Genomic DNA, 23,208 nt, shown 5'->3' with positions numbered 1-23,208 from the left:
GTTGAGCTGCCAATCTTTTAGCCAAGTCTCAGTCATGGTTATATCATACTCCCACATGCCTATCAACCCTCAGCTCGTCAGTCTTATTCCTTAGGATTCTTGCATTAAAATATATTCCATTTAGCCTTGCTAAACTCACTTCTTTCTTATCTAGCCTGTTTCCTCTGTCTTACAGACTCAGTTAATAGTGTTGTAACTTGTAATTCCATCTCAGCTTCTCTCCTCTCTGAACTACTTTTTAGGGTCCCGTCCCCTGCCCTGTAGAGACTGGGTCGTTAAGCACATTCAAGGCTGATATAGACAGATTTTTAATCAGTAAAGGAATCAAGGGCTATGGGGAAAAGACAGGAAAGTGGAGTTGAAGATTATCAGGTCAGCCATGATCTCATTGAATGGCAAAGCAGATTCAAAGCCTACTTCTGCTCCTATGTCTTATGGTCAGAATGGTAATAGGTAGAGAATCCCAGGAGCTTGGCCCAGTGACAATGAAGAAACCTTGCTAAATGTCTAAATGAAGATATGTGATCTAGAAACATTTGTGGTCCCACAACGTTGCTACTTTTGTACTTAGGTGCTGTTCAAGCAGCCTTGGTGATACACTGTAATGTGTCCTGGATAAATATCAGCCAGAAAACCCTTGAGAACTATCCTGCTCTTCTTCAAATACTGCCCTGGTATTTTTTTTTATATCCATTTAGGGTAGAAGCTTTAGTTTAATGCCAAATTTGAAAGGCATAACACCCCTTCATTAATGCACTTGTGTCAGCCTAAATTTTGTACTATTGTCCTGTAACATGACTTGAACTCTCAGCGCTGACTGAGAAGTAACAGTGCTACAAACATAAGCAAGCTCATAATTCAACCTCATTTTTAGGATTATTTGAACCTTTTCCATTAAGTACATAACTCCTAATTCATATGTACCTATGTATCACAAACATGCACTGGTGAACCACCAATAATGCTTCTCTGCATTGTTCTAGCAAAGTACAAGTATCTTTTATTTAGTAGATCGTTTACATTCTTTCCCCACAAGCTCTATCACACAAAATTCAAAAGAATGGTGATTACTTACAGCTTTACATAATTCAACGTATTTGTATGCTTTTGGTAAGCACGCCATTTTCATTAAAAACAAGGGCTTGATATAAAACATTTATTTATTTATTACAATGATTTGTTTTCATCTCTTCATGCTTAAACGATGGTTAACACCTTTTCTCCATTTTTTTCCCCTTCCAATTTTCAAACTTCACATAAGTGATCACTCTCAGCAAAAGAGATATAACAGAAATTTAAGGAAGTTAATAACAAATGTGTATGCTGAGGTCATGAATCATCTCTGGCAACACAGCACAAGAACTTTGATATCAGCCATTATTTCTATATAGCTATTTTAAAGAGTATACAGCACTTATGGTCCAATAACTGCCATATAAAGGATAATCATGGAAATATCTAAGTGAATACAAGGTATTTATTCAATATGAAGGGCTGAAAGGCAATAATAGCCTTGGAATACCATTTGATCACCCAGACCAACTTGATCATCATCTGGCAACTGATAAATTGCTAAGGTTTATAAGATTTTATTTTTTTTAATATACTGCTTCCCTTACCACTGTAAAGTCTGGCCTGGTGTTTCTTTTTCAGTGTTATCTGAGCATGTTAATTAGTGCTCAATGATACAAGACTAAGGGTATTCCTGATTTATAATGTATTCAATCTATAATGGCAAAGTGGATCAAATGTTACCTGTTATATTACTAAGTTACTTTTCACAATGGTTTGTTAATAAATAAAAGCAATGGTGAACATTTTTAAACTGTGCATTGCATAATTCAGAACTGGAACAATAGGCAAAATTAGCAGAGTGGAGGGAGCTGGGTTTTGAGGGGAGGAGTGCCAGTGAGGAAAAGTTCAATGTTCCACCAAAAAAATTATATAGAAGCACAAGAACTCAACTACAGAACAAGACTTTTTCTGCTCAAACAGCCTTCATGGGTTCCATAATTAACAGCTGTATCAGAACACAATATTAATTCATACAAAACAGGTTGCCATTTGGTAGTACAGAACTTGAGTATTGCTGAAGAAAAGGCATTTTGTCGAAGCTTTTCATCTTGTACTCATCAGGGCAATTCGCAAGAATGCAGTGTAAGGGAAAACAACAAATTTATATTGTATGAGAAGTGTGTGCTGATTGGTTGGTAAGTAGACTCTGGTAGAGGCATTGCCATGGAGAATGAACCAGTTGATGGTGACTGACAGTTAACTGCCAAGCATTGTTTGAAATTTAAACCAGGCAGCTTGACTCTGATTGGTCATGGCATTGCTCTGAGGAATGACCATTGAATGGCTGTCACATATTTTGTATACACATTATACCTGTTTCAGCTAAACATGTTCTTTCTGTCTGCAAAGAAAGTTGTTGCTTTCCTTTAAAATGTATTCTTGCAATTGTGCTGGTGAGTGCATGAGAAGCTTTGACAAAATATATTTTTTCCAGCATTAGAAAACAGGTTACTAAAAGAGTTACAATGCTTTTGCTTAAGTTCACTATTACATTTTTCCAGAGTTCAAGTCAGTTCATGTATTTTCTTTCCACATCTGAACTAGTGTTTTTTCTAAACGCTGAAATAAAGCCAAAGTGTTTTTCAGTCCACACCAGTAAGTGAAAATAACCTATAAATTGCACTTTGTAAATTATTTAAAATAATTTAGTTCAGATTCTGCAGAAGCAGAAAAGATCTTTTGAGTAGACCTGTTACATTACAGGAGCATCAATTAGCAGGAAATTGCATCAACATCATTCATTCAATGCAGAACATCAAACATCCCTCTTTTCAACTGAAATATAATTTATAACTTGAACAGATCCTCACCTCTTTTCAAAAAAATACAAACAATTAGGTGCCAAGAATGATTGTTATTACCTTTGACTAAAGAAAATGCATCAACACAAACTTTTGCTTAAGGAAACCCCTCTTCCCCCCAAAAAACTAAATGGAAGAATGATGGATGAACAAAAAACCCTGACATTTGCTTTAGAAAATTAGGATTAATTTTCTTTGCTCTATTTCTTTTGAAATCAGAAATTGCACTTAATGCTGCCATAGGATAATTTAATGGAACTGAATAAAATGAGCAAATTAAGAATTATTTGCAACATACTGAACTCTATGAAGTAATGGAGTGGTTTAATGAGGGCAATATGGTTGATGTTATGTATATGAACTTCCAAAAGTTGTTTGAATAGGTGCTACATAATAGATTCACAAACAAAAATGAAGCCCAAGGGATTAAAGTGGCAATGCAAATGTGAAACTGGCTAAGAAACAGAAAGTAGTGATGAATGGTTGCTGTTCAGGCTGAAGGGTCATGAAACCCCCAGAAGTCAGTATTGGGATGACTGCTCTTTTCGATATGTAGTATGACCTGAACTTGGGTATAGAAGGCATAAGTTCAAAGTTTGCAGATGATACAAAACTTGTAAATGTAGTAAACAATCATAAGGGTAGTAACAGACATCAAGAGGTCCTGGATAGATTGGTGAAATGCGAAAATAGCTGGGAGCAAAATTCACTGTAAGGAATGCAGCAACTCGGAATTCCCGCCCAGAATTAGTACAAGTCAGGCCTTTAAGCTACTGTGTGCACAAGGACACAAAGAAAAAAATTTAAAGGCCTTATGCTTGCACACTTATGAATTGACCGTGAACAACAAAAGAAAAATTAGAAGGAATGTTGCATGACAAATGAAATTTTTTGGAACTATGGAGTGATTCAATATTGGAAGAAAGATTAAAGGATAGACAATATAAACTAATGAATGTGGTTTGCGAGGTAGTCTAGGAATAGAGACCTGGAGAATTACATACATAAATCTTTAAAAGATGGCAGAACAATTTAATAAAGCTACTAAAGCACTCTAGTCTTTGTAAATAGAGATATAGAGCAAGGATGCTATGCTAAACTTTTATAAATCATTGGTTAGGCCTCAGCTGGAGTACTGTGTCCAGTTCTGGACACCATATTTTAGGTAGGCTGTCAAGGCTTTGGAGAGGGTGCATAAATTTCCTATAATGGTACCAGGAATACGAAACTCCATTCATGTGGAGAGACTAGAGGACTGGGATTGTTTTCCATGGAATGGAGAAGGTTAGGGGGAGATTCAATAGAGTTGTTCAAAATCAGGAAGGGTTTTGATAGAGTAAACATGAAGAAACCATTTCCCCGCAGGAGCTCCAGAGGAAATGGATTTAAGGCAGAAAAAGGGGCAGAGGAGAGTTTTTCAAAATTCACAGCGAGTTATGATCTGGAATTCAGACTAAAAAATGGGTGGAAGTAGATTGAACAGTAAGTTTTCAAAAGGGGACTGGAAAAGTGAAAGATTTTGTCAGAGGAGGCTTGGGGGGGGGGGGGGAGGAGAAAAATAGAGAGAGAGAGAGAGAGAGAGAGAGAGAGAGTGGGACTAATTGGATAGCTTTCAGAGAACCAGCACAGGCATGACAGGCAAAATGGCTTCTGCCTGTGCTTTAGAATTCCATGATTAACTTTGCTTAAAATTAAGGGAAAGAAATAATAGTCTTAAATGCCAAATCCAATAGTCACTTGCTCAATCTCAACACATACAACCATGGAATGGTAAATCAGGGACAACTTGACATTCCAGCTTACCTTTGTAGCTTCTCATTAGCCTTTAAGCAAAGCCAATAGGAGAGAAATGCTATCACAGGGTAACTTATTGCTACCAATCAATCCCATCTGCTAACTGATGGGCAAATAAAACTACTTCCCAGATCAGTGTAAGTTGATAGTTAGAAATAACGTAAAACACATGGGTTAGGAAAACAAGTTTAAAAGGAAGAGTTAAACTAGTCCAGCTTATTGTATATTTGAATTTAAACAGGAGACAATACACAAATTCTTTAACGTTTAATGATGCATTTCTTTTTCTACTGAGTTAGTCTAAGAGGTGAAACCTTAATGAAGTATGTCCACAACATGGAAGTATATTTCCTAATTTATCCTAATTCGTACCGCAGTCTCAGCTCTACCATCCATTTTATCGTACTATACAGCATTTTATTTCTTCCCTTTACGTTTCATAGCAACATGAGGCACTGTTTCATAAACATAAGGATCTATCCATAACATAAAAAAGGGATGAATTTCACAGGATATAGGCCAAGGTGCAAGGCCAATGAAGGCATCCATTTTGCTCCTCTCACCATTTCATATAACACACACATGGGATGTTTCTCATTTTGTTTCTGTGCAAGCAAAATGACATACAGCACACATTGTAGTGAGAACAGACTACCCACAATGGATGATCAATTACAGAAAAATAATCTGCATGTATAGACATTAAAACTTGCCATTTCCTGGAAAGGAATTTTCATGAAATCTATAAAAGGTAAAGGAAGAGAGAGATTGGATGAATTAGGTTGATCCCAACTGGACAAGCGGCAGGAAGCTCAAAACTGGCAGGCTGCAAGTACAGCTGGTAAATTCCTAGTAATACTCTGTTGTCTGTTGGAGGTCCCCAAGGCTTGGCTTTACCAACCCACAATTAATCTCTCTGAACCTTGTACCATAGGGAAAGTGTGTGCACACTATTAGGTAAACAGTCATTTTACAAGTAGGTTTCTCAGCAGCTTGATCCAGAGACTTAAACATGGTAAATAAGTTTCCATGTGTTTCATATATCTGGCTGCTTTTAAAATGATCTTAAGCTTTAAAATGTGTTTTGATCTCTCTCTCTCCTCCACTGTTGGCTGTTATGACTGTTAAGGTGCTCACCCAAGCTGGCACACCTAGCATCCACACCCCACTGACAGTCACAACTGAGCTGGGCTGGTCATGTAGCCAGAATGCCTGTCACTTGCTTACCAAACCGGATCTTCTAGAGTACTCGAGTCTGGCGTGTGCTGTCATGGTGGTTGAAGAAAATGCTACAAGGACACTCTGAAATATTCATTTAGGATTTTGATATCGACTTCAAGCTTTGAGAAAAGCTTGAAGTCGATATCAAAAGGATCGCTGGACCTGGGGCAACTAAATGCAAAATGCATGGCCTCCTTTGATAGTAAGTGCATTTCAAAGGCAGAGAGAAAACACAAGAAGCAATCCCAAGCCAGCAACTTGTCCAAAACTCAATCACCTGCCATATCTTGTCTTATCTGCAGCAGAACCTTATTGGCACAGATTAGCCTAAGCAGCCACATACATACCCACCAGAACCCTACAAAACACCTGAATGGTGAACGTGGTCATCTTTGCCTTGAAGAGCAAACAACACAAGATAACGTCTACCAAAGTATATATGAATCACATTCAAAGATTTAAGTCTTTAGCCCTCCTTAAAAAGTGAAGAGCCAAATAAGAAAAATATGCTAAGGAACTGGTGGAAATTAAACTTCTTTATCCATGCACAATGCTTTGAGAATGCAGGCCGTTTTATTCATAATCTCTTCAAAAATCTGTTATTACTGCAATGAAAGGTGCAGCTTCAGAAGTGAAGACAATCTTTAGATTGAGATTTAAATTCAACATAGACGCTATTTCACAGCAGAAAACAAACAACCAAGATGACCATTCGATCAACCATCTTCTGAAGGGCAGATTTCAGGACAAGTACCATTTCAGAGACTCTGTTTAGCAAAAAATGCCTTGGTTTCTCCACATATTGGATTAACACAAAGTGGACAACGTAAACTCAGTTGCTTGGAAGACGTTTCAGCTGATTTTAAATGAGTATTTACCAAATCTGCCAGAGCCTAGAAAATAAGAAATGGTAATTCATTAGGACAAACAAATACTTTTACTTAGACAGCCATCAGTATCAGTCAATAAGTACTACCAAGTAAGGTATGTGTCAGGTCATGAATGGTGGTGGTGGTACACAATTCTACTGATGATCCCAGTTTTAGGCTGCTAAATAGTCTGTCCCATTTAGCACGGCTATAGTGTCACACTTTGTTAGTTTGTGGGACATCTCTCCCAAACAGGACACCGGACCCCAAGGGAAAGGACCCAAGAGGGTCAACTGGGCTAATCCAACCCCACTATTGTCTTAATATGATGTCATAGATCCACACAATTTTTTTCTTCATTGCTGAATTTTGTTTACAACACTGATTTAAAATCCAGAGGACATTTGGAGGCGACCACAATGTCAGACCAGAGTTGCTTGTACTGTGGAAGTGGTAGGCTCCTTTATTAATGTGTATTAACAAATTGACTGGGCTTTCATGGCAATCTGGGAGCTTTCATTGTAATTTTTCTGCTACCATCTCACAAATTTCCAAATCTATTACATTCAATTTCACCAACCTGCCATGATGAAATTTGAACTTGTGATCTTTGAGTTGAGTGAGATAGAACTATAATGAGTTGCTAAGTAACTACATCTAAGCCTTTATACAAAAAGTGTAGCTGTGATACAGAGCCATATTGACCCAGAAGATCTCCAGCCTGATACTGCTCTTGGCTGGTTAAGTTAATCTTAGGCAATGCGGTAGCTGAGATGCTTCAACTGATCTCATGACTCCATGATCTCTGTTTAACACCACTGACGCACAGCAGCAGCAGATGCACTGCAGGAATTCACCAAGGCTCCTTAGACAGCACCTTCCAAACCCATGACCACTGCCATCTAGAAGGGCCAGGGCAGCAGATAGATGGGAAAATCACCATCTGGAAGTTCCCCTCCAAGTCACTCACCATCCTGACTTGGAAATATACCTCTATTCCTTCACTGTCGCTAGGTCAAAATCCTGGAACTCCCTTGCTAACAGCACTGTGGGTGTACCCGTGGACTGCAACGATTCAAGAAGGCAGCTCACCATTACCCTCTCAAGGGCAACTAGGGATGGGCAATAAATGCTGGCCCAGCCAGTGAATCCCACATCCCATGAATGAATTAAAAAAAAAATCCCTGAACCAACAAAAGGGAAAATGTTTTTCATTGACAGCCACGCCTCTGCTGGAAAGAACAAAACTGCTTGAATTTACAATATACTTTCACTACCTCAATGCTGCAAAGCACATTATAGCCAATGAAGTACTTTTGAAGAACAGTCGCTGTTGTATTGTAGGATGCCAAAAACTGCACTGAAAAACAATTGCCCAGTGAGATGACTGAGCACAGCTGTGGCACTGTATGAGTAAGTCACCTAATACTCGCTAATCAGCTTTATAAATGACAGATACCAATTTAGCTGATGATATTTGTGGAACAAACTCCTAATATGGCTTCAGCAGAGGCCATGAAATAAGAATAGTGCAAAGTCTGCATTGTCTAATTTCTTCAAAAGCTATTCTGCATATGGAAGACTAACAATTTCTATTGGATCTCTGATTGCTTAATTTCAATTATTTTTCTCACCTCGATCTTATTGTGACCCCCTCCACACTAACTAAAAGAAGCTCGAGATATAAGTAACATACAGCACATAATTTACCCATTTCAAAGCTACTGCAATATATTAATGATGTAGTTCCCTAGATTCCATACACTCTATTTCCATTTTACTTCTACATTTCAGTGGAGAATGAAAATGCTATTTTACATTACAGCTTTTGTACACAGTGTGAGATAACGTCCAACAAAATCTCAAATTCGTTAACATGTCAGCTGTGGTTCAGTTGGTAGCACTCTTGCTCCCAAGTCATAAGATTCTAGGTTCAAGTATCACTGTATGGCTTAGGCATACATCATGATGGACACTCCAGTGAAGTACTAAGGGAGTGCTGCACTGATGGAGGTGCCATCTTTTGATGAGATGTTAAACTCAGGTCCTATTTTCCTGCTCGGGTAGATATAAAAAATCCCCGGCACAATTTCAAAGAAGAGCAGTGGAATTATCCACAGTATCCTGGTCAATATTTATTCCTCAGTCAACATCACTATCATTATTACATTGCTGTTTGTGGGAGTTTGATGTGCACAAATTAGTTGCTACATTTCTAACATTACAACAGTGACTATATTGGCTGTAAAGTGCTTTGAGACGTCTGGTGATTGTGAACAAATGCAAGTCTTTCTTTTCTTTAATGCACTATCGTAGACAAGGTGTTATATGCGCACATGCACATACTACAAAGTTACTTGTGCTTATTTTGTAATTTAAGATTACAGATAATTAATTTCTTTAACAAAATATAGTTGTACATATATCAGGGAAACTGAACTGAATTGATTATAAATTGACACCAGTCTTTTATTAAAGCCAATTTATTGACTGTCAATTAGGCCTTTATTCAATAATGTGATGTGAAAATGCGCATGAAAACTGCATCAAAATCAAGATGGAATTTTAGAGGACCTCGCAATGAAGAACACAGTCCAGTAAAAGTGACTTGGGACTAACTATTATCCTTATGTTATCCAGCTTTCAAGAAAATACTGTCTCAGAAAAACCTTGCTAGTTTCAAACTAGTGATATCAATATCCAGTGATGCAATGTGGCTGATATCCAAAGATTTATTATTAGTAAACTGGTATTAGTCACTTTGTAGCTTAGGCAATTATCAAATTCTGTACTGCACTGGACTTGGCAAAATGATTAGTTGGTTTAAGGCACTAGGAAAAATCCTGGAACTCCCTCCCGAACAACACTGTGGGTGTACCTACACCACTTGGACTGCAGCAGTTCAAGAAAACAGTTCATCACCAACTCGTCAAGGGAAATTACAGATGGGTAATAAATGCCCACATCCCATTAACGAATAAAACAACTTTATTTTTCTCGTTAAACTAGCAATGGACCTGTAATCTGCCAAGTGTCCCTTTCACAAAAATAATCGCACCAGGATTAATATAAATTGCTTTAGAAAGTTATACAGAATAAAAATACATCACCTTTATAAAAAGTTGATTTCCATTTAGTGACTCTGCTCGCCTAATATTTTCAACACCACACTGTAACAGATACCATGGAAAGCAAAAAAGTTAGTTACTTTGAAACACATCTCACCAAGACATTCAGTTGCAATTTTACACACACCTCATTTTTAGCAATCTAAGGTGAGCAGTGGCTCAGCTCACAGCCTTTACACCATTCGGGTCAAATCCAGGTCAGACTGATAAAATGGAAATCTTTTTTTCTACTGGCTTCCAGATTTTCACATGACATGGATTTGTTCAGACTTAATCCAAAATCCCGCCGCATAAAAGCGTCCCTAATATAATATTCATCTCACTCACAGGCTTTAATGAAATTTATGAGTGTGTAGGAAGGTATATCTTTGAGCCTAGGGTCAGGGTAACAATGACAGGGCACAACAACAGGAGGTTTAACACTACAACTGAATTAAGTGACAGGAGATTGTCCAATGACACTAACAAGATGTTTTTTAAAAAAGTATTTAATTTCCTATATTCATCTCAATGAGCATAAGAACTATCCATCAAATTCTTAAACCAAAACAAGCACAAATGATGCTCTAGATCTCATTTGTTTTGTCAAAACCAACTGAGTAAAGACCAATCACTTGTCCAAGATGAACAGAGATAGGAAAGATGAACACAAGCCAAGTTATTACTTTGGACTAGTTTCATATCCATCCAAGTGACTGGGTACAACAAAGCAACAATGACAGACAATTTCATCTGCCTGCTTTATGTCAAGAAGGGTTCATTATATAGAAGTAAGTTGTTGGGGCAATAGAGAGGAGAAAAGGAGAATGAGTTAAACAGAAAGATACTTTCTGCAGTTTTACATCAAATGAAAGGAAATCTAACAGCTCACTTCTACTCTACACGGCAGCTTTGTTATACTTCACTTGGGGAACAGGTTAAGTTTATTAGCGCATGTTGCTACTTTTACTGAATTACTGTACTCATCCCTGACTGGGACCCATTCATTGTTCAGATACAGTATTAAATGGTACACTGGTAAGTTCTGTATTCAACTTGTATCCAGAGTTAAGAGGTATACAAATTCATAGGAAGGGAATAATTAAATAATAAGATATGAGCATACATACATACAAAATGGGAGCAGAAGTAGACCATTCGGCCCCTCGTGTCTGCTCCACCATTCAATAAGATCATGCTTGATCTGTTTGCATTTCGAATTCCACATTCTCATCCACCCCGATAACCTTTGATTCCTTTACCTAACAAGAATCTATCTACCTCCGTCTTAAAAATATTCAATGACCCTGCCTCCACTGCCTTCTGAAGCAGTGTTCCAAAGTCGCACAACCCTCAGAAAAAAATTATCTGTCCTAAAAGGGCAACACATAATTTTAAAACATTGCCCTTGTTCTGGACTCAACCACAGGTGGAAACATCCTTTCCACGTACACCTTGTCAAGACCGTTGAGACCATCAAGAATGTCTAACCTTATGAGGATAAGACAGCCTGCTCATTCCAGCTATTAATCTAGCAAACCGCCACCAATGCATTTACATCCTTCCTTAAATAGGGAGACCAAAACTGCACACAGTATTTGAGATGTGGTCTCACCAATACCCTGTATATCTGAAGCATAACACCCTTACTTTTATGTTCAATTCTTATCATAATAAAGGATAACATTCCATTATCTTCTTAATTATTTGCTGTACCTGCATACTAACTTTTTGTGTCGCATGCACTAGAACACCTGCATTTTGGAATTCTGCAGCTGCCCTCAGTTTAAGTAATACTCCACTCTTTTTATTCTTCCTGCCAAAGTAAACAATTTCACATTTTCCCGCATTATACTCCATCTGCCAGATTTTTGCCCATTCACTCATCTATATCCATTTGCAACTCCTTATGTCCTCTTCACAACCAATCTTTGTGTCATCTGCAAATTTAGCTACCATGCCTTCACTCCCCTCACTTAAGTCATTGATGTAAGTTGTAAAACGTTGAGGCCCCAGTACAGATTCTTGCAAAATTTCACTCATCACATCCTGCCAATCAGACAAGGATCCATTTATGCATACTGTTTTCTGTCAGCCAACTTCTATCCATACTAATATGTTACTCCCTACACCAAGAGCTTTTATTTTCCGCAATAGCCTTTGATGTGGCACCTTATCAAATGCCTTCTGGAAATCCAAGTACTGTACATCTCCCCTTTATTTACAATGCAAGCTACTCCTTCAAAGAACTCCAATAAATTAATTAAACATGATTTCCCTTTCACAAATCCATGCTGATTCTTCCCAATTACCTTGAGTTTTTCTGAGTGCCCAGCTATAACCTCCTTAATGATCGATTCTAACACTTTCCCTACGACAGACATCAAGCTAACTGGCCTTTGGTTTCTTGCCTGCCTCCCTTCTTGAAAAGAGGGGTTATATTTGCTACTTTTCAGTCTGATGGGACCTTTCCAAAATCTAGTGAATTTTGGAAAATTAACACCAATGCATCTACGACCTCATTCGCCACCTTTTTTTAAGGCCCTAGGATGAAGTCCATCAGGATCTGTCGACTTGTCAGCCCACAGCTCCAGCAGTTTGATCGGTACTGCTTCCCTAGTGATTTTAATTTCACCAAGTTCCTCTCTCCCTTCCACCTCTCGATTTACAGCTATTACTGGAATGTTTTTTGTATCCTCTATAGTGAAGACAGAAGGAAAACATTTGTTCATCTCATCTGCCATTTCCTTATTATCTACTATTAAGTCCCCATTCTCACTCTGTAGAGGACCAACACTCATTTTACTTACTCTTTTCCTTTTTAAAACACTTGTAGAAACTCTTGCTATCCATTTTTTACATTTCTAGCTAGCTTCCTCTCATATTCTAATATCTTTCTCCTGATTAGCCTTTTAGTTATTCTCTGTTCTCTGTTCTATAAATTCTGACCAATCATCTGACCTGCCACTCATCTTTGCTCAGTTATATTTTTCCTCAAGTTTGATGCTTGTCTTAACTTCTTTAGTTAACCATGGGTGATGGTCTTCCCCTTAGAATTTTTCTTTATAGTGGGAATATACTTATGAGTATTCTGAAATATATCTGCTTAAATGTCAGCCACTGCTTCTCTATTGATCTATCCCCTAACCTAGTTCATGAGAAATAGGAGTAGGCTATTTAGCCTATTGAGAATGCTCTACCATTTAATAAGGTCATGGCTGATCCGCATAAGCACTTATCTTCACTTTCCTCCCTGTCCCCCCATAACCCTTGACCCCCTTGTCAATCATAAATATGTCTAACTCAGCCTTGATTATATTCAATGACCCAGCCTTCACTGCTCACTGGGGTAGAGGATTCCAAAGACTAACAATCCTCAGAGAGAAGGAATTCCACCTCATCTGTCTCAAATGAGAGACTCCTTATTTTTAAACTGTGCCTCCTAGATCTAGAGGGTAAACATCTTTTCAGCACCTACCCTGTCAAGCGCCTTCAGAATCTTATATGTTTTATTCTTCTAAGCTTCAATGTATATAGGCCCAACTTTCTCAACCTTTCCTCATAAGACAACCCTTCATCACAGGAATCAGCTGAGTGAACCCTCTGTGAACTGCTTGCAATGCAAGTATATCCCCTCTTAAATTAAAGAGGCCAGCACTGTACACAGTCTCAACAATGCCCTGTACAGTTGAAGCAAGACTTTCCTACTTTAATAGTCCATCTCCCTTGCAATAAAAGGCCAGCATTCCATTTGCCTTGCTATTATTTGCTGTACTTGCATGTTAATGTTTTTTGATAATGTAAGAGGACATCCAGATCCCTCTGTACTGCAGCATTCTGCAGTCTCCCTCCTTTAAATAATATTCTGCTTTTCTATTCCCCCTCCCAAAGTGGACAAACTCACATTATACTCAATCTGCCAATTCTTTGCCTATTCACTTAACCTCTCTATATCCCTTTGAAAACTCTTTATATCCTCCTCACAACTTGCTTTCCTACCAATCTTAGAATGATCAACAAATTTGGCTGCAACTGTCAGTCCCTTTATCCAAGTCATTAATATAGATCATAAATAGTGGAGACCTCAGCATTGAACTCTGTGGCACTCCACTAGTTACAGTTTGTCAGCCTGAAAATGACCTATTTATTGCTACACACTATTTCCTGATACTTAGCCAATGCTTTATCCATGCTAATATATCACTTCCAACACCAAGAGCTCTTAACTTGTGCAGTAAGCCTTTATGTGGCGCTTTATCGAATGCCTTTTGGAAATCCAAATATACAACATATGCTGGTTCCTCTTTATCCACCTTACTTTTACATCCTCAAACAATTAATAAATTTGTCTAACACAATTCCCCTTTCACAAAACCATGTTGACTCTGCCCAATAGTATTATGATTTTCTAAATGTACTGCTACTATCTTCTTAATAATGGATTCTAGCATTTTCCCAATGACTGATGTTAGACTAATTGGCGTATAGTTTCCTGCTCTGGCTCCTTTTTTCTATCACCATCCTTTCTTGAATAGTGGCATTACATTTGTAGCTTTCCAATCTGCTGGAACCTTCCCAGAACCTAGGGAATTTTGGAGGATTACAATCAATGCATCCACTATCTCTACTGTCACTTCCTTTAGACCCTAGGATGCAAGCTCATAAGTACTAAGGGCTGCAAAATATCATTAGGTGGGTGGAGGAATGACTTAGCTTTGGTGCAGCCAATTGTTATAAAAAAATTCATTATTGAGAGCATGCAATGTACTTTTAAGATGAAAACAACTTCATTAGATAACTAAAAGGAGACAAAGAAAACTAATGCCATCCCCTTATCATACCTCAATTATGCACAAAATATAATTTGTAACAAGTCCATGCACTAGGGACTCAAGTAAGTGTTTTATAATGAAAGTAAGTTGCCATGATTGAGATTTACACTTGGATTTGTGGACCCATGCTTTTCACAGAAGTTCCATCTATAGCAGTACAGGGTTTGCTCAGTATATCGCCTCAACCCCTTCCACTGCAAACAAAAAATGTCTAACTTCCTCAACCGTTTTTATAAGGAAATCTCAGTCATAAAGATCATCCATCACAAACAGTCTGGCAACTTACCTCATTGGCTAAGATTTGTGCATATTCTATATCAAGTTCATGCAGTGTTTCAATATGATCACTGGTGAAAGCAATAGGAACCAGCAGTAAATTTTTGTTGCCTCTCTCACACAATCCTTTGATAGTATCATCCGTTGAAGGGCCAAGCCAGGGCATAGGACCAACCTGTATCAAAGAAAACATCACAGATAGCATTAATGAAAGTACGTTCTCATCATCTTCAATGCAATCCGTTCAGTTTATTTATACTTTCTGCTGCCACACTTATCAAAGAACAACAAAGAACAAAGAAAAGTACAGCACAGGAACAGGCCCTTCGGCCCTCCAAGCCTGCGCCGATCATATTGCCCGTCAACTAAAACATTTTTCACTTCCAGGGTCCGTATCCCTCTATTCCCATCCTATTCATGTATTTGTCAAGCTGCCTCTTAAACACCATTATCGTACCTGCTTTCACCACCTCCTCTGGCAGCGAATTCCAGACACTCACTACCCTCTGCGTAAAAAAACTTGCCCCGCACATCTCCTCTATAATTTTCGCCTCTCACCTTAAATCTATGTCCCCTAGTAATTGACTCCCTGGGAAAAAGCTTCTGACTATCTACTCTGTCCATGCCACTCATAATTTTGTAAACTTCTATCAAGTCACCCCTCAATCTCCATTGCTCTAGTGAGAACAATCCGAGTTTCTCCAACCTCTCCTCATAGCTAATTACCTCCAGACCATGCAGCATCCTGGTAAACCTCCTCTGCACCATCTCCAATGCCTCCATATCCTTCTGGTAATGTGGCAACCAGAATTGCACACAATATTCCAAGTGTGGCCTAACCAAGGTTCTATACAGCTGCAGCATGACTTCCCAGCTTTTATACTCAATACCTCTGCCAATGAAGGCAAGCATGCCATATGCCTTCCTGACTACCTTATCCACCTGCGTTGCCACTTTCAGTGAGCTGTGGACCTGTACACCCAGATCCCTCTGCCCGTCGATGCACTTAAGGATTCTGCCATTTACTGTATAATTCCTACCTGTATTAGACCTTCCAAAATGCATTACCTCGCATTTGTCTGGATTAAACACCATCTGCCATTTCTCCGCTCAAGTCTCCAATCGATCTATATCCTGTTGTATCCTTTGACAATCCTCTTCACTATCTGCAACTCCTCCAACCTTAGTGTCGTCTGCAAACTTACTAATTAGCCCAGTTACATTTTCCTCCAAATCATTTATGTATACTACAAATAGCAAAGGTCCCAGCACTGATCCCTGTGGAACTCCACTAGTCACAGCTCTCCATTCAGAAAAGCGGCCTTCCACTGCTACCCTCTGTCTTCTATGACCAAGCTAATTCTGCATCCACCTTGTCAGCTCACCTCTGATCCCATTCGACTTTACCTTCTGTACCAGACAGCAAACACGATGATGCCATCAGATGCAGAAACTGTCATTAAGCTATTAATGTATATATTTTGGAAAACATTTTTCTTTTAAAATAGAGGTTTAATCTGTGGGTGTGTCTTAATTGGATTAAAGCCAGCTAGTCTGGGTTCTTTGATGTGCACATGTAAGAGAGGTAGCGTGCATTTGCATTTTTTGAATACAGCATTCAGGAAGTGGGGTGAAAACTGACGCCTTTTCAAAAGCTAGCAAGAAATCTGTTTATATTACTAATAAAATTGGTGCTGTGAAAGGGATTTCATTGTTAAAAGGTGAAATTCAAAGAGGCTGGTGAGACAATGAGAATTTGAATTCAATCAGTGGTGGTAGGTATAACTTCAGCAGTTTTCAGGTATGCAGAGCAGAGGAAATGTAAGAGCAAAAGGCAGCTGTAAGCCTCCAACTGGCTCCACAGGATCCAAAGAACCTCATTTTGAATTTGTAAGGTGAAAATGGTTTGCCTGGTGTCTGGTTAAGTGTTTAGGTTGCCGTTGCCTTAATGGAGATTAGTTTGGGAATTTGTTAGAAGTTATGATAGTAGTAACTTGAAGCCATGTGTATTTATTTTAACCTGTGTAAATTAATAAAATGCTTCATTTAGTTTAATGTAAAGCCTTGAGAACTGGTGGTCTGATTCCTGAATTTGGAGTTGCATCTTAAACATAATACTTAAAATTATAGGTTATGACAGTTGTTTAAAGTTTCCCTCTGGGGTTTTTAAATAACTCCACTTTACCAACTGCATCGGTCATAAAAGATACACCTAACTGAACCAAATGAACTTGAACAGTTGCAGTGAATGTCAAATGCCAGTAGGTGTCACTTGATGTCAGCATTTCATGTCATGTCACCTCAAAATGAAATACCATTCTATTCTAACAATTTCCCATCACAAAATTTTAACAACTACTCTACAGTACCTTTATTTTATCAATTCTGTATTAAAGACCAATTCAAATACAACATGATCAACGAAAATATATTCAAAATTATTTCCAACTGGGAAAAGGCAAAATAAAAATAGCTGAAATTGGATAGGCACCAAAAATACACAGCAAGGGGGAACTAATGTATGAAACCTTATTTTTTCTGTATAGGATCCAGGGCTAACATTTTCTAAACTGAACTACAGAGTTACAAGCGATATGATAAGCATTCAGTTGGATTCCACCAAGGTCTATCGTCTACTATTTTAATTACGAGGTGATTTCCTCAAATGGCATTTTAAATGGTTTGCTTACAAAAAGGTTCAACCATCCAGGCTTATTCAACCTGGCTTTAAGAAAAGCAAGCTGCGTAGGCATGGGAAATAAACTGACCACAATAAACTGGCTGAATTGTTTTTGCGTAAGCAAACAGTAGTATCTGGTACAGTACAAAAATAATATCTATGGGGATATGAAACAAAGACAGGTAAAAAGAACTGAGGTACAGTTCAGTCACAATCTGTTTGAATACGAAACAAGTTTAAGGGGCTAAATAACCTACTTCAGTTATGTAACGTCCAGTAAAGAAAAATAATTGCACGCACTAGTGGAAGTTACCTTAGATTGCCACACCAGCCTGTATGGGTTACTGAAATTTAGTGTTTCCATGACTCGTTGGACAGTTGCTCCCACTTCCTGAGGATAGGGGTCACCTCGATTCACAACCTGAAGTACAAACAGTGCTAAATTTAAAAAGTGCACTAATGGATGCCATATAGGTTTTTAAAATGCAGGATAGACAATAAATGCTAGGCTTGTCAGTAACATCTACATCCAATGAATTAAATAAAAATATCCCTAATTAACACTATATTTGGTTAAAAAAAAAACTTCTAGTCAGTCCGTTATAAAGGACCTCACAAAGTTTTCATCCATTTTATTCCAGTTGTTCACAGTATAGGCAGTTTATTTCCAACCTTCCAAAATCGGATAAAAATATATAGAATACCGGATCCTCTTCACAGCACCTCTTTTTGCCTTCCAAAACAAGTATATTTATTTTCTACCTATGGCACAGAAACAATCTTTACAATAAGATTGCATACATGTCAACCAATACAAGCTTAGCATCTAAACACATTACCATGGATAAATTTGTGTAAAGGCCCATAAATCTCACACTGCCAAAGGATAAATTACAAAAGTATTTTCTCCACTGCCAATTCAATTATCGAAAAATCAATATTTGATCCCAGCCCAATCTGAAACTTGAGTCCATCCTCACAGTTACAAGACAAACATTATACACAATTATTTCCCTAGGTACAAAATTTCATGTCAATTCCAGCTAGAATATGAACGGGTTAGGGTTTTGTCATTGCAACAAAAATGTCTGCTTTTATTCAGAAGGCCAAACTTTTTCCCAACACCTTGAAAAACATTTTCTAAGGTAGACATTTTAAAAAGATTAAATCCATATCCAAACCTCTTTTAACACAGCAAAAGATTTTGAGGAGCTCATGCAGTTTCAGAAATGAGGATACTTGATCCCTGATATCCTGACCAACATTTATTCCTCACCCAACACAACTATAACAATTAAATACCCTTTTGATGTTTGTGGAGTCTTTATATGGAAAACTGGTTGTCACATTTACCTACATAACAAGTGACTTCAAAAGTAACTCACTGACTGAGAGATACTTAGGGATATCCTAATTTTGAGAAAGGCACCAGATAAATGCACGTTCTTCTTTCCCTTGCATGACAGTATTGCCACATCTGTACTCCAGATCTTGTCCCATTTTTCTCTCTCCGCCAGGCTCTGATCAATGTTATAAAGGGGTTCCCCAGACAATGCTAACCTGTTTTCAAGAAGGATCTCTATACAAAACATGAGCCTGTCATTTCTTCAAGTGCTAACATTTTCTGATTTTAAGATCAGATTTATCATCTTCTCAAGGGCAATTTAGGATGGGCAATAAATGCTGGCCTAGAGAGCGAAACCCACATCCCATGAATGAATAATTAAAAAATATATTGTCAGTGCTACTGATTTGTCAATCTAACATCAAACCTACTAAAGGTAACTGATTGCTTCCCACATCATAAATTGACATGATCAGGTAAACGATGACTGTCTCAAAATAGTTTCATTTCTGCAGGTGAAAAATAAGCACCTTGACAAATCTAGGTTTCCATTCTACATGGAATGAGAGGAGCCTTTGAAACACAGACTGTCTTTAACCTTTCAGTTGTTCTCCCAACTTAAAAAAAATTCAAAAAAGCTTTGATACAATGATGTAAATAGTTAATTAACACAATCAAGAGAAAGTAATAGAATGGCCTTTATTTGGGTAGACTAAGCAAAATAACGAACCTCAGGCACAGATTCCAAAGTGGACCTGGGGCAAATAATACTTGGTAGCAAGAGATGCATAAAAACTCAGGATCCATGAGGGCGTGCTTCTAGTACTTGTAAAGATAAAATTCACAAGGTTGCTCTAAGGCACTTACAGACATTGGCAGTGAATGGGCAGAGAACAAAATAACTACGTCATCCCTTTTCTCGGTTGGAAATCGATCAAGTTCCTGCCGTATATGATCTGCAAAACACTGCATGATAAATACAAACTGTTAACCTAGAATCCTCAAACATAAATGCAATTACTACATTTTTAAAAAATTCATTTTTTTATTCATTCATGGCATGTGAGCTTCGCTGGCTGGGCCAGCATTTATTACCCTTCCCTAGTTGCCCTCGAGGTGGTGGTGGTGAGCTGCATTCTTGAACTGCTGCTGTCCATGTGATGTAGGTACACCCACAGTGCTGTTAGGAAGGGAGTTCCAGGACAGTGAAGGAACGGCGATATAGTTCCAAGTCAGGATGCTGAGTGACTTGGAGGGGAACTTCCAGGTGGTGGTGTTCCCATGTTTCTGCTGCCCTTATCCTTCTAGTTGGTAGTGGTCATGGGTTTGGAAGCTACTGTCAAAGGATCCTTGGTGAATTCCTGCAGTGCATCATGTAGATGGCACGCACTGCTGTTACTGTGCATCGGTGATGGAGGGAGTGAATGTGGTGCCAAGAGGGCTGCTTTGTCCTGGATGGTGTTAAGCTTCTTCAGTGTTGTGGGAGCTGCACTCATCCAAGCAGGTGGGGAGTATTCCATCACACTCCTGACTTGTGCCTTGTAGATGATGGACAGGCTTTGGGGAGTCGGGGGCGAGTTACTTGTCACACGATTCCTAGCCTCTGACCTGCTCTTGTAGTCACGGTATTTATACAGCTAGTCCAGTTTAGTTTCTGGTCAATGGTAACCCCCAGGATGTTGACAATGGGGGATTCAGTAATGGTAATGCCATTGAATGTCAAGGGGTGGTAGCTAGATTCTCTCTTGTTGGAGGTGGTCATTACTTGCCACTTGTCAGCCCAAGCTTGGATATTGCCCAGATCTAGCTGCATTTGGACATGGGCTGATTCAGTATCTGAGGAGTCACGAATGGTGCTAAACATTGTGCAACCATCAGCAAATATCCCCACTTCTGACCTTATGATGAAAGGAAGGTCATTGATGAAGATGGTTGGGCCGAGGATACGAACCTGAGGAACTCCTGCAGTGATGTCCTGGAGTTAAGATGACTGACCTGCAACAACCACCTTCCTTTGTGCTAGGTATGACTCAAACCAGAGGAGAGTTTTCTCCCTGGTTCCTGTTGACTCCAGTTTTGCTAGGGCTCCTTAACGCCACACTCAAGGGCAGTCACTCTCGCCTCACCTCAGGTCCTCATTTCCTCTTTTGTCCATGTTTGAACCAAGGCTGTAATGAAGTCAGGAGCTGAGTGGTCCTGACGAGAGCCCAAACAAGGTGTCAGTGAGCAGGTTATTGCTAAGCAAGTGCTGCTTGATATCACTGTTGATGACCCCTTCCATTACTTTACTGATGATGAAGAGTAGAATGATGGGGCGATAATTGGCTGGGTTGGATTTGTCCTGCTTTTTGTGTAAAGGACATACCTGGGCAATTTTCCACATAGTCGGGTAGATGCCTCTGTTGTTGCTGTACTGGAACAGCTTACTTAGGGGCTAAGATTATTATAAAATAATCCTAGATTCTGAGATCATCTAAAGTATTTTATTTTCAAAGGCAAGCAACCCTAAAAATTACATGTAAATATTAGGCAGATTGTCGGTGACAGACCTTAACATTAGCAGCACTATTACGCAGGCTAAATTAAGGTACACCATTTCAAAAGCATAATACGATGTTAAGTCTCTGATGGAATTGTCCTGTAGACAAGGGGGCAGATCATCTCATGCTTCTAGCTTCCTCACGTAAACCAGGCTGATGTGCAGCACTAGAAAGAAGCACTTCACAAGGCTGGAAGGTAGCTTTTAATTTAAATACAGAGAAAAATAAAACTAAAACCCACAAAAAATTTACAAGTTTCCTAAATCTTCCGCCCCAACAAGCATACTACAATAACCAATTGCTGAGATCAGCAATCGTATGGGAACCATATATGATACAGAGTGCTCTACCAAAGTAAGAGATCTTACAACTTGTTGATCATAAACAACATTACCTGAATTAATAATGGATGCGTTGGCCACCTGTCAATGGTGCTCCATTTCATCTTTGGTGCTGCTCTCTTGCCATTGTAGTATCGATAAATTGCATTTAAACTACTTCCTACAAAAGAAAGTGAATAATCAAAGAAACTATTTGCTCAGGTAGCTTTCACTCCAGTTAATCAATTCTCACTATCACCTTCCACTGAAACTGTAAATGATATGTTGCACTAAGAGGGAAGATATGCATTTTATTTTGAGATGAAATGTACCTTCACAAACAAAGAGTAAGAAAAACCACAATGGGATAAAAGATGAAGTTATGATTAGATGACGTCATGTGCTCACTGTAAAAGCCTGATGACTATGACATATAACAGTTGAGGAAAGTGAAGAGTTCCACTGTTCTCTGCTCTCCAAATCCAAGGCTTGGAGTCTGTTCTTTGAGTCTTGATTTCAGTATAGCCGGAATGCAGGATGGTGAAAGACCATTTAAAACAGATATTCATTGCTTAACATGAGACAAGAGTTTAGAAGAAAAATGACCATAGTACAATCAATAAGTGGGGGAGAGAATATGGACACTAGAGATGGGAGAGTAGTTACCTATTTGCCCACAAACATCTTCTTGAATCCAGTGAGATAGAAATGTCTCCCAAAATGTAGGCAAGTTCAAACCAAGGGCACATTTGGCCTTTCTATAAAGATTTGAGTTATTCATGAGTAACTAGTCATATGTTTGGCACGAATAAGAAAAACAAGCTTTTTGAAGATAGATTTAACAACACTATTTCCATTTGAGTTCAGAAGAGTTAGCAAAACCAAAAACACTAACATGTGAACGACAAGAGTGCACCTGTAAAGGCAAGCAGTGGCAGCCATTGGTTAGGTTTCTAAGATAAATGAAGGAACTGTGGCTTTGCAAAACTGATAGAAACAAAGTTCTCAATCATCAAAATGGTACAAAGAAGATGATGCAATGGTTCATCTATTGCACTGGAAGCTGTGTGCATTTAGAGTACGTAAGGTGAAAGAAGTTGACAAGCTGAATATTGCTGAAAAGAGACATGCTGCCGAAGCTTTTCGGCGTGGATTCAGAAGGGCAAATACAAGAATGCCAAATTTCAAATGATCCCAACAATTTATGCTGTAGGAGAAGAGGTTGCAGTTTTGTTGGCAAGCAGATTGGCTGAGGTGCTACCATGGAGAAAGCAACAGGGAACTATAGGCTCCCCAAGCTCCCTGGTAATTCAAATAAAGGTGCAAGGCATGAATTCCTTATGTTTGC

The 23,208-nt window shown here is 38.7% G+C and overlaps 1 protein-coding gene across 1 annotated transcript in view; it reads right to left on the bottom strand.

Annotated features, from left to right (window-relative positions):
* Window positions 1-977: 977 nt before the first annotated feature.
* The window catches only part of fech (ferrochelatase), a 44,264-nt gene continuing 22,033 nt past the window's right edge, over window positions 978-23,208 (bottom strand). The window contains exons 6-11 of the mRNA XM_041197292.1: window positions 21,935-22,041; window positions 19,868-19,966; window positions 17,969-18,076; window positions 14,986-15,150; window positions 9,871-9,930; window positions 978-6,784 (exon numbers count right to left, since the gene is read on the bottom strand). Of these exons, the coding sequence (XP_041053226.1) occupies window positions 6,650-6,784; window positions 9,871-9,930; window positions 14,986-15,150; window positions 17,969-18,076; window positions 19,868-19,966; window positions 21,935-22,041 (674 nt within the window). The 3' untranslated portion in view covers window positions 978-6,649. The remainder of the gene's footprint in view (window positions 6,785-9,870; window positions 9,931-14,985; window positions 15,151-17,968; window positions 18,077-19,867; window positions 19,967-21,934; window positions 22,042-23,208) is intronic.

This window comes from Carcharodon carcharias, chromosome 1 (genome assembly GCF_017639515.1).
Source record: "Carcharodon carcharias isolate sCarCar2 chromosome 1, sCarCar2.pri, whole genome shotgun sequence".
NCBI classification, from domain to species: domain Eukaryota; kingdom Metazoa; phylum Chordata; class Chondrichthyes; order Lamniformes; family Lamnidae; genus Carcharodon; species Carcharodon carcharias.
Note: the sequence above shows the minus strand (reverse complement) of the source record. Positions and strands in the feature narration are given on the sequence as shown.